Below are 13,689 nucleotides of genomic sequence, written 5' to 3'. Positions count from 1 at the left end.
CCACCCAGCAGCACCCAGTGAGCACAGGGACTTTTCTTTAAAGGTCTGGGAGTTGGGGCAGGTGGGGGAAGCTGGGGAAGCAGGCAAGGGTCATGGGGGTCTTGGGGAGCTAGGGGTCTGGTGGGCTGTCAGGGGCCTCTCATGGTCCCCTCCCCAGCTTCCCCTCTATCTGCCAAAAAGAAAAGTATGGTCTTTCCTTAATGGCCCTCTCTGAGGCCTCTACCTGTATGCTCACCCTCCCTCGGGCTTCTAATTCCTGTACTTGCCCTCCCTTGGGCTTCTACCCATACGCTCGCCCTTCTCCAGGCTTCTTATTCCTGTACTCGCCCTCTCCGGAGCTCCTTATTCCAGTATGCCCTCCCTGGGGCTTATCCCAATACAAATGCCAATCACCCTCTCCAGGGCTCCTTATTCTAGTATGCCGTCCCTGGGGCTTATCCCGATACAAATGCCAATCGCCCTCCCTGGGGCTTATCCTGATAAAAATGCCAGTCGCCCTCCCTGGGGCTCCTTATTCCCATCTCACGCCCACACTGGGGCGTTGCTCGCGACTCCCACGATCGGGGCTCAGGTGGCCTTAGCCGTGCCTGGCCCCCAGACCTGCCTTCTTGGGTCACTCACTCGCACTGGGCTCCTCGCCCCGCACAACACTGCCCCACTAGGGCCAGGGTCTATGCCACCCCAACACGCAGCACCCTCTTCGGTGCCAGGAACCCCCACGCTACTGGGGAGCTCCCATGAGGCCTCCACCAACCCCTACAGCCTCACACGGTCCTCCGGTGTAACAACAAACAAAACCATCGGCCATTCGGCCCCAACTCAAACTCAGGCCTCCTGGCCAAACATAAACGCTAAACTGTCATGCTCTTTATCTTCCCCCAAATCCCTACCAGGGGCTCCTCTGCCTGGTATCCTCGTTCATAAGGTGCTCAGGCCCTCAGGCTCCTCAACTCAGCCTGTGCCTGAAGAGCTCCATGTTCCACAACTGCCAGAGGGGAACTGCCTATGGCCTCAGCCTGGGCTGTTTATATAGGTCAGGCCCTGCCCCCTTCCAGTCAGCTGACCTCTGTGGTTGCCCCAGCAACCCACACCTGTCCTTTAGGAGCAGGCACTTCAGTGCCCTGCAACAGTTGTATTTAATTTGGTGGGACTGGCTCTTCAAACCATTCTTGGTTCTCAGGATCCATCTCAAGGTCTATGGGTAACGCTATTACCCATTATGGACATGTAAGCAAGCGTCCCCATTATAGGAACAGAGCTAGTGTAGCAGGGGCTTGGGTACAGGACACCTATCAGGTAATACAGCATCTAGAAAAGCCCCTCCCAGACTGCCTACCTGGATCGCAAACCAGGAAGACAGATGGGCCAGGCAAGGAATAGGAAACAGCTGGGGGAGCATGGTATTCAACAACCATGAGCCAGTCACAGAGGCACGGGCAGAGATCCTGGACTGCTTGGTAAGGCTGCATGGATCACATTTGAAGCTGCTGGAGGTGGCGCACTGGGGTGAAGCACCAGGGAAGCTGCAGAGGAGTGGAGCCACACTCCCTCCCTCCAGAGGAGTGGAAGCCTCCTCCCTCACTGGACAGGAGATGTAGTGGATGGCAGGTGGCAAGCAGTTTGGCCTGAGGGACTCCCAGTAACTTGGCTGACCCCAGGTGGGCAGGCGGGTAGTACCTAGGGAACTGGGAGGGGAGTAGCCAGAACCAAGGAATGAGGCTCAGAAAGCAGCAGGAGGTGGGAAAGGCCTGCAGCAGCTGGAGCCCTCAGGCTTCCAGAAGGGTCATTGTAATGTTTGGAATGACTCACCAAAGGAGCCCTGGTTTTGTTTGTTTGGACTTGTGACCCTTAAAAAGTAAGGCTTTGGAACAGGGTCCAGCGTTCTTTAAAGAGACAATGCTAGAGGCAAAGGAGAAAGGAAAATCAGAGAGGCTACAGCATGAGGCTTGAAAGAAAAGCTGTCAACATCTGCTACAGAACACCTCATCTGGAAGCGTGTGGGAAGGGTGTAGGGGAGGAGGGGCCCCACAAATACATCCGGTGGGACTTTCCTTAACCTGTGAGATGGACTGCCTCAAAGACCAGGTATGTTCCCATTCACCCCATTCTATCATTTAAGACCAAGGCATGGCAGCCAAACCCAGGGGTGATGAGAATGGAGGGCGGGGCTGTCAGTTAATACTTCTGCCACTGGAGGGTCCTAACCTTTGTCCCAACTACAACTAACCTCCAGAGACACCCAGGCATCTTATTCTGTTCCTACAATGAGGGTGCTTACTTGTCCAGAAAGGGTAGCAGACTTGTTCCTGCCCTTTGGTTGGGGTAATTCAAGTATTAGACACCAGCTTCACTTAGACTGCCTACTAGGGTGAGGTAGCATTCTGCTAGCAATGGCCTGCTGAGAGGTGATAGCCTTGAGATCAAGCACTCACATAGAACAGCATATGGGGCTCTGTTTTTATTCCATCTCTGAACCACTGAACTCAAGTAAAGGGAGGGCTTTCACAGAGTCAAAATGGGCTCTTTCTACCTTGTGCCTCTTTCTTGGTACATCTAAGCTGCAGTGGCCCACTGGAGCATTCAGTGCAGAGCCCCTTACTCTCAGGGTTAGCGAAGTCCTCGTTGCAGGACAATTCAGCTGGCAGTGCATAAACCTAAATAGAATGCAACTCCCTTTGCCAGGGCTGTGTGTGGGAGGGCCCATGTGGGGGAGGGGGAAGATAACAGGGAGCTCATCAGTAGCTTCAGCAGCTCAGGTTCTGCTACAGCCAGGGAGCCCATCTGTGGGGCAAAAGGCAGTTTTCTAGCCTGTCTACCATCTAATAATAAATTAATAATGATAGTTATAAAATTTGTATTAGGTTCTCCATCTTCAAATCATTTTGAATCAAATGGTTTTATCACTAATTAAAATAATATTCCTCATTTGATAGAGAGGTTGAGGCAGAAGAAGGTAAAGAGTATTGGCCAAGGAGAAACAGAAAAGCTCCTGGTTCCCAGTCCTGTGTGCAGACCTCCAGAGCACACCTTTCCCTATCTCCCTGTCAGACAAGAGCTGGTTCTGGACCACACCAGTCTGTAGGTGACCCCTGCAACCACATTAGGAGTCATTCTACCCTGGTGCCTTGCAGTTCCTCATCAAATGATCCACCTACTGCCCCACAAATAAATCAGGCTGAGGGCTATGTCCAGATGTCAGGCACAGTGGGGGTTGGGGGTTTCTTACCTGGGCTTGCAGCTGGATTCTCGGCCTTCTTCTCTATTAATGAAAAGAGGGGATAGGACGTTACTGAGGCAGGAAACACAATCACTGGCTCATTTAGGCTATGGCTCTAAGCAAAGACCCCTCTTACCCCAGAAGCAGACAGCTGATGTCAGAACTTGGCTCTCTACTCCATATGTGCAGGTTTCCCATAGCCTAAGGGCACCCAAAATGTTTGTCACAGAAGGCCAGATGGACAGCTTCCCAGGAACCAAAGCATTCCCCCTCTCTTTTGGGCGAAAGCTTGGAGTGAGTCTTTGTTCCTGAAGCCAGAGTAGGCTCTGCTTATGCAAGCAGAAAGGATGGATTGGCCCATCTTCTACATCTACATCTTCTAGACCTGCACCCTCCACAGCAGGGGGTGTGGAAGATGCCTGATGAGTAAATCTGTCACTGGAAGTGATATGCAATTGGGAGCCATGTGACCCCTCATTCTTATCCATGAACTCTGTCAGGGGTCAAAAGGCATCTGCCTACAAGAACAGATTCCCCTCTAGCCCCTCCCTGGGTGATCTTGTTTGATGTAGGCCCAAAGCCCTTAGGGCTGGCTTTACCTTTACAATGGCCATCATAGTCCACTTGGATCTTGGAGCCAGTGAGGCAGGCGTCACGGTGTAACTCACAGTGGTTCAGGTAAGTCTTGCCATTGCTGCCGCACACAGGCCGCTTGTGAGCTTTGCATTGCTGCAAAAGAGCCCCCAGAGGAAAAGCTTTACCCCCTACCCTGAATCCCAGGACAGCCTCACGTCTCAGAGTCATCTCATCTCAGGTGCATTCTACATGGCTCCCTCCACAGCACTAGGGTTTGAGAGACAGGACCACAGACTCATAGATAATGAGGGCTGGAAGGGACCTCAGGAGGTCATCTAGGCCAACCCCCTGTTCAAAGCAGGACCATCCCCAACTAAATCATCCCAGCCAGGGTTTTGTCAAGCTAGTTCTTAAAAACCTCCAAAGATGGAGATTCCACAGCCTTTACTATCCTCCTAGTGAGAAAGTTCTTCCTAATCTCTGAGCTAAACTTCCCTTGCTGCAATTTTAGACCACTGCTCCTTGTTCTGTCATCTAAGGACAGTCTAGCTCCATCCTTTTCATAGCCACCCTTCAAGGTAGTCTAAGGCTGCTATTAAGATGCTGACTACAGGGACCTTGAGAAGCTCATGGAGGACCAGAGATGTCTGTGCCAAAGGATCATAGACATCTGATGACCCCAAGCTTCACAGTGCTTAAAAGCAAATTGATGATGCAGAGGCACCCCATGGAAAATGCTAGCTCTTAGTTTTACTACAGAAAAATACTAGAGCAGTTTTTCTGTTTGAAAGGAAGAGAAAGACCAAAACAGATCAGAATGTTTTTAATACTGTGGATTCTTATTTGAAATCCTTGGATTTAATCTCATGAATCATGTTTGCCCACTTAACAGTGCTAACCCTGTGTGGCACCCTACAAAGGATCTCTAGGCAACACAGGGTGCCATGACACACTGGCTGAGAATCACTGGTCTATACAGTCAACTTCCAGCCCTGACAGTGGTGCCCCTAGGTACTCTATGCAGTTCTGGGCTGGCTGCTTTTTAAGCAGAAGCTGTGTCACTGCCTCCACATGACAACTGGGAGTGAACTAATTGGCACGCTCACTTAACATAGCTAATTAGCCCAACCCATGCTAATTAGCTTGCCCATGCAGCTATGGCCCCACTGCTTTTGGTTTATCTTGCCCACAGTGCCAGCACGGTTGATAATTTACTGAACAGTCATAGCTCAAGCGTTCCTAAGGCTGGAAAAAGCTCATCTCTTCATCCAAGCATCCTTGCACTACACACAGCACTCTGAACTGCTTTTCTAACATGTGTACATGGGCCATCCTTACAGCAGGCTGGCTCAGAGACCAGGCACTACAGGGATTCCTGTGCCAGGCCAACTGAATGTTTGGATGCTGCTGTATCCTTCCCCATATGAGGAGTCCTCTTGCAGGGTCTCCCCTACCTGGAAAGTCAGAGACACAGGGCAGGGCTCCACACTAAAGGGTTACAAACATCCAAGTCACACAGATGAGAGGGATTTTTATTTGCTTTCCCTCAGAAGCACTGGGTGGTGACTTCAGTTGAAGCTAGGGATTTTAATTGGGGTGTGCTGATGCTCCTGCTGGGGCTTATAAACTAGAGGTTCCTGGTTAGAGGGTCCTGCCCATCTGCTCAGGGTCAAACTGATCACCACATTTGGGTCAGTCCATGGGCTCCATCCCATATGGGATCAGCACATAGGGTTTGTCCATGGGCATGATCCAGCACCCTGGTGCGACTCCATATGTCTGCATCCAGCTACACGCCAGTGCAATCTAGTTCACAGGGCCTTGCTATCTGGCCCACAGGGTTTCCCACAAGCCCAAAAATTTGGCAGTAAAGGAGGCAATTAATGCTGCCACTGCTCCCTCCTCTGCTGCCATATTTCTGGACCCCTGGGCGGCCCCATGAGCCAGATGACATGGCTCTGCAGGCTAGATCTATCCTACAGGCTGGGGGTTGAGCACCTCTGCTTTAGAGTATTTTAACAAACTATATCCTGGTCCTTGGAGTGGCAGGACATGGACAGTGCCCTCATTCCCTGTTTTACTTGTGATAAGTTAAAGTGTGTTTTTGATATCCTGGACCTTGTGCCTGGTAGTTGTGCATGAGCATGAGGACTGTTCTCAAAGCTTTCAAAAACAGGTCAGAAAGTGCTTGTTTGGTATGGTCTGGATAAGAATGATCCTGCCTTCAGCAGGGGATTGGACTAGATGTGAGGTCCCTTCCCACCCTACTTTTCTACAAACAGAACAGTTGGAGATGTTTTCTCTGGCATCTCCAACCCAGTAAATGGTGGATGCAGTGTCATTGCAATGAAATTTTGCACCCGGGACAAAGCCCAGAGCAGAAGCCTGCCCTCATCCCATGCACAGATCAGGGGGGCACCCCCCCATGCTTCCCTGGGAGCACATGAAGCAGCGGGCTCCGCTGTCCCCCTACCCCCAGATGAACTGCTCATGGCTCCGTCTTGTGTCCTGCCTGGGCTGGGAAGCACCTATTGACACCCCTTTGCATTAGCTCTTGGGGCAGTTGCCCCACTCACCCTGGCCCCCCACCCCAATGGCACTGGGTGGATGCCAGACTGGGTACTGGACTAGAGAATAGATCACTCTAGTGCAGGGGCCGGCAATTATTTTGGGCAGAGGGCCACTTACTGAGTTTTGGCAAGCCATCGAGAGCTGCATGACAGGCAGCCAGGGGCAGATATATATTAATTTTCTAAATGTTTTAGGGACCCTGTGGGCCAGATACAATGGCCTGGCAGGCTGCATCCGGCCCACGGGTCGCATTTTGCCCACCCCTGCTCTAGTGCTATCCAGTTCAATGCTATTCTTGTATAGCATCCACACTTGCCACAATGGGAGATAGAATACCAGGCTAGATGAACCACTGGTAACCCAGTATGGCACTTCTTATATCCTTATGACTCTTCACCCATACCCAGGTCAGTGCCTGCATGCTAGTTCTTTTATATCCTTATGACTCTTACCCCCATACCCAGGTCAGTGCCTGCATGCTAGTTCTCTTATATCCTTATGATTCTTACCCCCATACCCAGGTCAGTGCGTGCATAGCAGACAGAACTGAATAGTGGCAGGGCACTGGGGCTGTTGCGTGTAAAGGGAGTCTGTTTCTGATGCATGGGAGGAGACTGTCAAAGTGAATTACAGAGACTGTGAAATGATGCATGAATATGGAAGTGAAACTAGCTGGGAACTGTAGACAGAAGATGCTTCTTAATTTGGGACTGACTAAGAACAGCTCCCACTGAAGCCCCACTGGCTCTTGCTCCAGCCTCATGGATCTTTGGTTGGGTCCTGCCTGTCATCCAAGCTCTCACTCTCCCTCCCCACCACAGCATGTGGCAGCTGCTCTGGGCCCTACCTCAATGCAGAGGCAGGTGGGCTCTCCCTTCTCCGTCACTGTGCATTCCCGCCCGGCTCCACAGAACACATTGGCGCACACCTTGGATTTGCTCTTGAGCTCTTCCTGTGAGATACAAAGTAAAAGAAAGAGGACGGGTTACTCAAAACAGCACACAGGTCATCCCCACTGTCTCTCTGCACCACTATGCTAGTCCCGGTCCTCCTGTTTCCACTGGTGGCAATTCCCATGCACTGCAGAAGAAGAGTACTTATGCTGGACAATTACACAGTTGTTTTCCTGCGGGGGAGGGAAGTTTCTGTCTTGTCCCAGACAGTTAGTGGTTGACTTATGCCTCGAGGCAGGCTGATTTATAAACCTCATCTATTTTTATGTCGGTTGGTGTCATGGCAAATATTCTTCTTATTCAGTCAATCCTTTCCTGAATCCTATTAAACTCCTGGACTTACTGTCAACCAGAGGCACTGACTGCTATGGGTTAACAGCACCTTTTATAAAACAGTGCTAAAATTTCTCATTTTTGATCTGGTTTCCGTTTGCTTCCTTTTAATTGCATTCAGTAGCTCCCTTTCCTTGCGTTCTGAGAGACTATGATAGCTCACTAGCAAGGGCACTGGCCCTAGGGAGACCCACGTCTGGTTCCGTGATCTCCCATTGACTTCTTGCGTGACCTCAATTTCCCAGCTGTACCTTGGGGTAACAGACCTGCCCCATTTCATCTTGTAAAGGTAAGTACAGGAAATAATACAAGGTTAACAAGGGCTGTGTTAGTACCCTAGACAAGGTAAGTAGGAGTGTGGGATGGACCTTCTCAACTCCAGCCATTATTTTACATTTCTTTATCCCCTCATTTCTATTTCTCTCCCTGCCAACCTAAGAAGCAAGAAGTTTTCTAGTCTCCCATCTGACAGCTGATCCCTGCCTCAGAAATGATTGCTCTTGTTGTTTATTTCTACAGTGCAATATGGAGAGGAGGTGACTGGGACTGTACACAGCATTTCAGCTGAGGGTGCCCTATTGATTTATCTAACAGTTTCCTAACATTTCCAGTGCTATTTTCGATCCCACTGTGCATGCACCCTAATAGGGTTTTTTTGCTTGTTTTTAAACCACTGCAGCATAATGGAGCTGGCATTTTTATTGAGCTGCCTTTAGTGATTTTTCTTTTTAAAATTACCCTGCACTTCTCTGTAGAAAGTCTCATCTGTCATCCTGCTGCCTGTTCCCCTCACTGGGCGGGCCCCTCCAAAAAGCTGCATAATTCTCTCTTCACTGAACTAACTTGAATACATATTGTATCAGCTGCTAATGTTGCTGCTTTTCCTCTTCATCCCTTTCTTCAGATAATAAATAAATGCCTAGGGAAGTGATGATTCCCCTCTATGCGGCACTGGTGAGGCCGCAGATGGAATATTGCATCCAGTTTTGGGTGCTGCACTTCAAGAGGGATGTAGATAACCTTGAGAAGGTCCAGAGGAGGGCTGCTCGTATGGTTGAGGGCCTGCAGGTAAGACCCTGCGAAGACAGACTGAAGGACCTGAATCTCTTCAGCCTCCGCAAGAGAAGGCTGAGAGACAATCTTGTGGCTACCTACAAACTCATCGGGGGGGCAGCAGGGAATAGGGGTCACTCTGTTTACCAGGGCACCCCTCGGGGTTAACAGAAATAATGGCCACAGACTGAAGGAAAGTAGATTTAGATTGGACATAAGGAAGAAATTCTTTATGGTAAGGGTTGCCAAAATATGGAATGGACTTCCAAGGGAGGTGGTGCTTTCCCCTACCATGGAGGTGTTCAAGAAGAGATTGGATAGGCATCTGGCTGGGGTACTTAACCCCAGCACTCTTTCCTGCCTGGAGTAGGGGGTTGGACCCGATGATCTGCCAGGTCCCTTCTGATCCTAGAAATCTATGTATTCTATGAAATCTATATCAAACACCACCAGTCTTACCGTGGAAATATTGGCCACTCCTTGGATGACCACAATTCACAGGAATAAATACTGATTTCTTCCTAGTCAATGTTTTTTCTCCTATTTTCTCACAATTACTTTCTAGTTCATGACAGTACTTTCTTTCTCCCCCATAAATATGAGTCTTTAATATTCTCTGTAAGAGGAACAGGTTAGCTCAGAGGAGTCAAATTTACACCCTGCAGAACCATGTCATGTAGCCCACAGGGCTGGTAAAGACACCAGCTGGCAGTGGTCGCTGGGAATGGGAGGTGGTAGTCAAGGAGAGGAGTGGTTGTGTTAACCCCTGGCTGCCACACACCCACCACTGCCACTGCATCCACGTCTGCCTGGGAGGGCAGGGCAAGTATGACACTCTTAGGTAAAATAAACTAATCAAAATTTTTCCCTTTTTGATTTCTGTTCTAGGAACCATTTTACATTCTGCTGAATGGCTTTGCTTCTGGAGTGGACACCGTGGCTGTTTAACAGAAGTAAATCTATGCAACAGCATAGGACAGGGAATGAGTAATATTTTCATTTATGAAAAGCATAAGGAAATGTTTAGGTTGGACAAATGGAGTAAAAAAGCATGCTGCATGATCTCTAATGATCTATTTGAGATTTTTCCACAATGCCCACTATTGCACCAAACTCAGGGTCTGGAACAAAAAGAAACAAAGTTTACACCATATTTCGAAATTGAGCCAACCAGGGCTGCAATTCAAATGCCTGGCAACAGGTGGCAGTATTGCCCCTCCGCCCACTCACTCCCATGTGTTGGTGCGCAGCCATCCCTCCCTCTGGCTGGGTCTGTGCTGAAGCTCAAACGTCTCCGGTTCTCATTAGGCTGAGGTTTAGACGGAGGACAACTGGAGCTGCCACTGCTATGGGCACTTGGCAGAGACTCTGCTAAGGATTCTCCACACTCCTGATCCTGCCTAGTCAATACATCCTGGGCAGCAGCCCTGAGAGGGTTCCCCTGGTAGCCAAGCTGGGACGCAGCCAGGGGCGGGTTGGAATACTGGCAGGAGCACACAGCAGGAAATGATCCTCAAGATCAACTTGCCTTTTTCATGTCCAGGTGACAGATTGGGAATAGTTGCTCCAATTCTTCTCGTTAGGCAAAATGAGGTGGTTTGGGGTTTTAAAATTAACCTATGTGGGCCATGCATGGTGCATCAGGCCAGAACTTAAATCCTGGCTACTCTGAGTGAAGGTCAGGCTGAAAATAAAATCAGGTCTCAGGATGGTGCCTTAAGGATGGCATGCTTCATTGGGCCTCAACCTTCCTGCCTCTGGCTGCATCCAACCCATATCCCAAGCAATCATTGGCAGGGATCCCCAGTGTGGAGTCTTGGGTACCACTCAGTGGAGGGCACAGAATACTGCAGTGGTAAAAGCACTTGTGCCAGTCAGGACTCTCAGGCTCAGCTTCTGGCTCTGCCAAATGCTTCTTGGTGACAGCAAGAAAATCAGTGCTGACTGAGGGACCTTCCTATGATACCTGGTGCTTCTTTTACTTCAAGCTCTACCTCCTGGAGTCCCAGGAATAAGCAAGAATCTCAGCTTTGGTTTAGTAGCAGAAAGACAGTCCTGATGGTCACTGGAAACACACAAAAGGATATACTTGCACAGCCCAAATACCAGAAAGCAAACAAAGCAGATCATGTTGTGTTATGGTTTTAAAAACAATCACTGTTAAGCAAGTCTCATGATTTGGGGAGGTGGAGGGAGGAGCTGACTTGTGATTTTAGCTACATCTTCCTTTTTCTCCGAGTGTCAGTATTTCGCCTGTTGCAGCAGGTTGGGTTGATGTGTTCTTTGAGCATGTACAGACATTTGCTCTGCCAGGACAAAATCTCGCAGAAGTTATTAAAGTCTGGTTGTTCTCAGTTTGTTTTTTTCTTGGAGTGGCCATTTTTACTCTAGGAGAAAACACCTGTATACTCATGGTTTCTCCTGGGAGAGCAGCAACTCTCCCAGGAGAAACTGAATAGCTGGACAAGGCCTTGGTTTATTAGCATATAGAACAAGAAGGACAGAAGGCCATGATAGGGAAGAATGCCCAAGGGACTCTAAGGGAAAACACTTCCTCTTTTCCATCTTGGGTGTGGTTGACACCCCAGTCAGCTCAGGCACCTTAGCAGCCACCAGGGAGACATTACATTTCATCGTGTGAGTGCAGCCATAAAAAGTCCATAATGAGATACTGGAATCCCTTGGGGTCTCCTCCACTGAGTACCAAACACTATTCCCAAGCGTCTCTGAACAGGGGACTTACTATTCCCTTGCTCTTCATCTGCCCCCTCCCCAGGAACTGGTCCTGAACACTCCACCCTATTCTCAGGACTGAGCACCACCCTTGGCAGACTTTCCTCACTACACCTGCGCATAGCGAAGCAGACCTGAGCCAGCTGAACACTTACCCTACCTGCACTGGGCCAGGGAGCACATCTACCCAGCCAATCTCCAATAAGGGTGGGAACACAACCTAGAAAGCCAGTCCCAGCACAGGAAAGGAGGAAGAGTGGCAGATCCTGTGCACAGGACCTGAAACTGCGCAACAGGGTCAGCATCACGATATATTAACTGCCTCTTTCCCCAGCAGACACTAGGTGCAGAGAAGGTGGTGAGGAAGAGACAGACATTTCTTAGGTACCTACAGGCTGTCCCTGGCTGGGAGCAATTGCCATGGCAACAAGCAATGCAAGCCCTCAAGGTGAGATCTAAAATTAGGCAGTGGGGCTGCTGCTTCTCATCTCCAGCAGAAACTGCTAGTGAGGGCAGGCAGGAAGCCCCCTGCACAGAGTGATCCAGGGCTGGGGGCACATCAGAGCCTGTTTTCCTCAGCCCTTGGGACATGTTACCTGTGTGTATGTACTAGCAAGAGCATATCTCTGCTGAGTGCTCTACTTAGCACACACTTGCATGAGTTTTGTGCTTTTCTGAGTGTGTCATATCCTTGTCTGCATGTGCTGGCAAGCCCAGGTCCATACATGTGTCTGTGTCCCTACCTGCAGGGGGAAGCATACATGTGACCATGAGCAGCTGTTTGTGTGTCCTATGGTCTGTGCATATCAGCACATACACAAGTGCGCAAATGGCATACAAGGGTGAGTGGAGGGGTGTGTGGGTAAGCATGACCACCAGTCTGCAGGAAGAGCTGAGATGCTGCACTGAGGAAAAAGTAAGTAAGTATCTCACCATGTGCAGGGGCCTGTCAGGTTTTTTCTGGGCAGCCTGTGTTCACTTCCCCTTTCCTGGCACTGTGTGCTGGTCTTCCTCATGCTAGGAACTGCCACCCCTCCTCCACTCCCCACCCTCCCCACCTTTTACTGTGCTGGCTTCATATGGGGAAACACAGACTTTCCACAAGAAAACTAGGAAGATTTGGGGAAGGCCAAGACATGAAAAACTCTGCAGCACCAACAGCTCTTTGCAAGGGAGGACAGTGGCTTCCATCAGCAACTGCAGTATAGGTGACTGTGTGTTCCCCTTCTGCACACCCCAAACCCATCCCAGGGCCCAGCAGGGATTCCTGGCATCACACACAAAGTGAGAAGTTGCAAAGAGACCAACATGCTGCAGAAAGGGGCACTGATAAGCTTGAAAACCAAGCACTGCCCAAATTGTTTTGCATAGATAAAGCTCTGCTCTTCTCTTCTCTGCTCTGCTCTCCACCAACCCTGGCTCATAGCCCTAGCTACCCTGGGAAGAGAACCCGGGCTCTTCAGCTGGGAGCCAGTCCTTCTCTCACAGTTGACTGTTGCCTATGGAAGCTCATACCTCTCTAAACCAGTTAAGTCTCAGAGGGCCTTTACACACATGTGAGGAGCCTGCTCTGATGCGCTGGAAAACAAGCATGTTGGAACAGATTCGATTAATCAAGTCTGCTGGAGCACGTAAATTGATGTGTTCTGGCAGCCTCATGCATCATGTGTATTAGCAGTGCAGCATGTCTCCGCACTGAGAAAATGGCAGCAGAGCGCTTTGAACTAAAATGTGTTTGATGTGCTTTAGTTCAAAGCACGCACACCACTGCCATTTTCTCAGTGGGGAGGTGCACTGCTGACGCATGTGTTCCCGATGCAGCGCCGGGCACTTTTAAGTAGCACAGCTCACTAATTAAAAGCACTTGGCCCCGTATTAAGACTGCTTGTAAAAATGATCTAAGGCACCACCCTAGCCTGCCTTCTGCCTGGCCTCAATAGGGAGCTCTGCCATTGACTGCAGTTTGAGTAGGTCTGGGCTCCTTCTCTTCCTCCTCTGTGCCAAAATTACCATATTCCCTGGGGGGAGGGAGAGGAAGGGACAGCAGAGGGTGATGAGGTGGGGGGAGAGTGGGGCAGGGAGAGTGGGACAAGCAGTAGCTGTGGCTTGGGCCGGAGCTGCAGCAGCTGCCTGTCCCTCTGCTGCCTTGTACTCAGTTCCAAGATGAGAGGAGAAGACGGGGAACCTAGTCTTAGAATCTAGTAAATGTGGTAGCTGTGAAAACCTAGTAAAACTACCGAGACTGGTCATTCA

At 49.9% G+C, this 13,689-nt stretch overlaps 1 protein-coding gene across 1 annotated transcript in view; it reads right to left on the bottom strand.

Annotated features, from left to right (window-relative positions):
* The window catches only part of FSTL1 (follistatin like 1), a 71,870-nt gene that overhangs the window by 13,844 nt on the left and 44,337 nt on the right, over positions 1 to 13,689 (bottom strand). The window contains exons 3-5 of the mRNA XM_019548709.1: positions 7,212 to 7,316; positions 3,817 to 3,946; positions 3,227 to 3,259 (exon numbers count right to left, since the gene is read on the bottom strand). Of these exons, the coding sequence (XP_019404254.1) occupies positions 3,227 to 3,259; positions 3,817 to 3,946; positions 7,212 to 7,316 (268 nt within the window). The remainder of the gene's footprint in view (positions 1 to 3,226; positions 3,260 to 3,816; positions 3,947 to 7,211; positions 7,317 to 13,689) is intronic.

This window comes from Crocodylus porosus, unplaced genomic scaffold, assembly GCF_001723895.1.
Source record: "Crocodylus porosus isolate Cpor-Errol unplaced genomic scaffold, CroPor_comp1, whole genome shotgun sequence".
Taxonomy (NCBI): Eukaryota; Metazoa; Chordata; order Crocodylia; family Crocodylidae; genus Crocodylus; species Crocodylus porosus.
The sequence above is the reverse complement of the archived record's forward strand: the minus strand, read 5'-3'. Positions and strand labels throughout refer to the sequence as shown.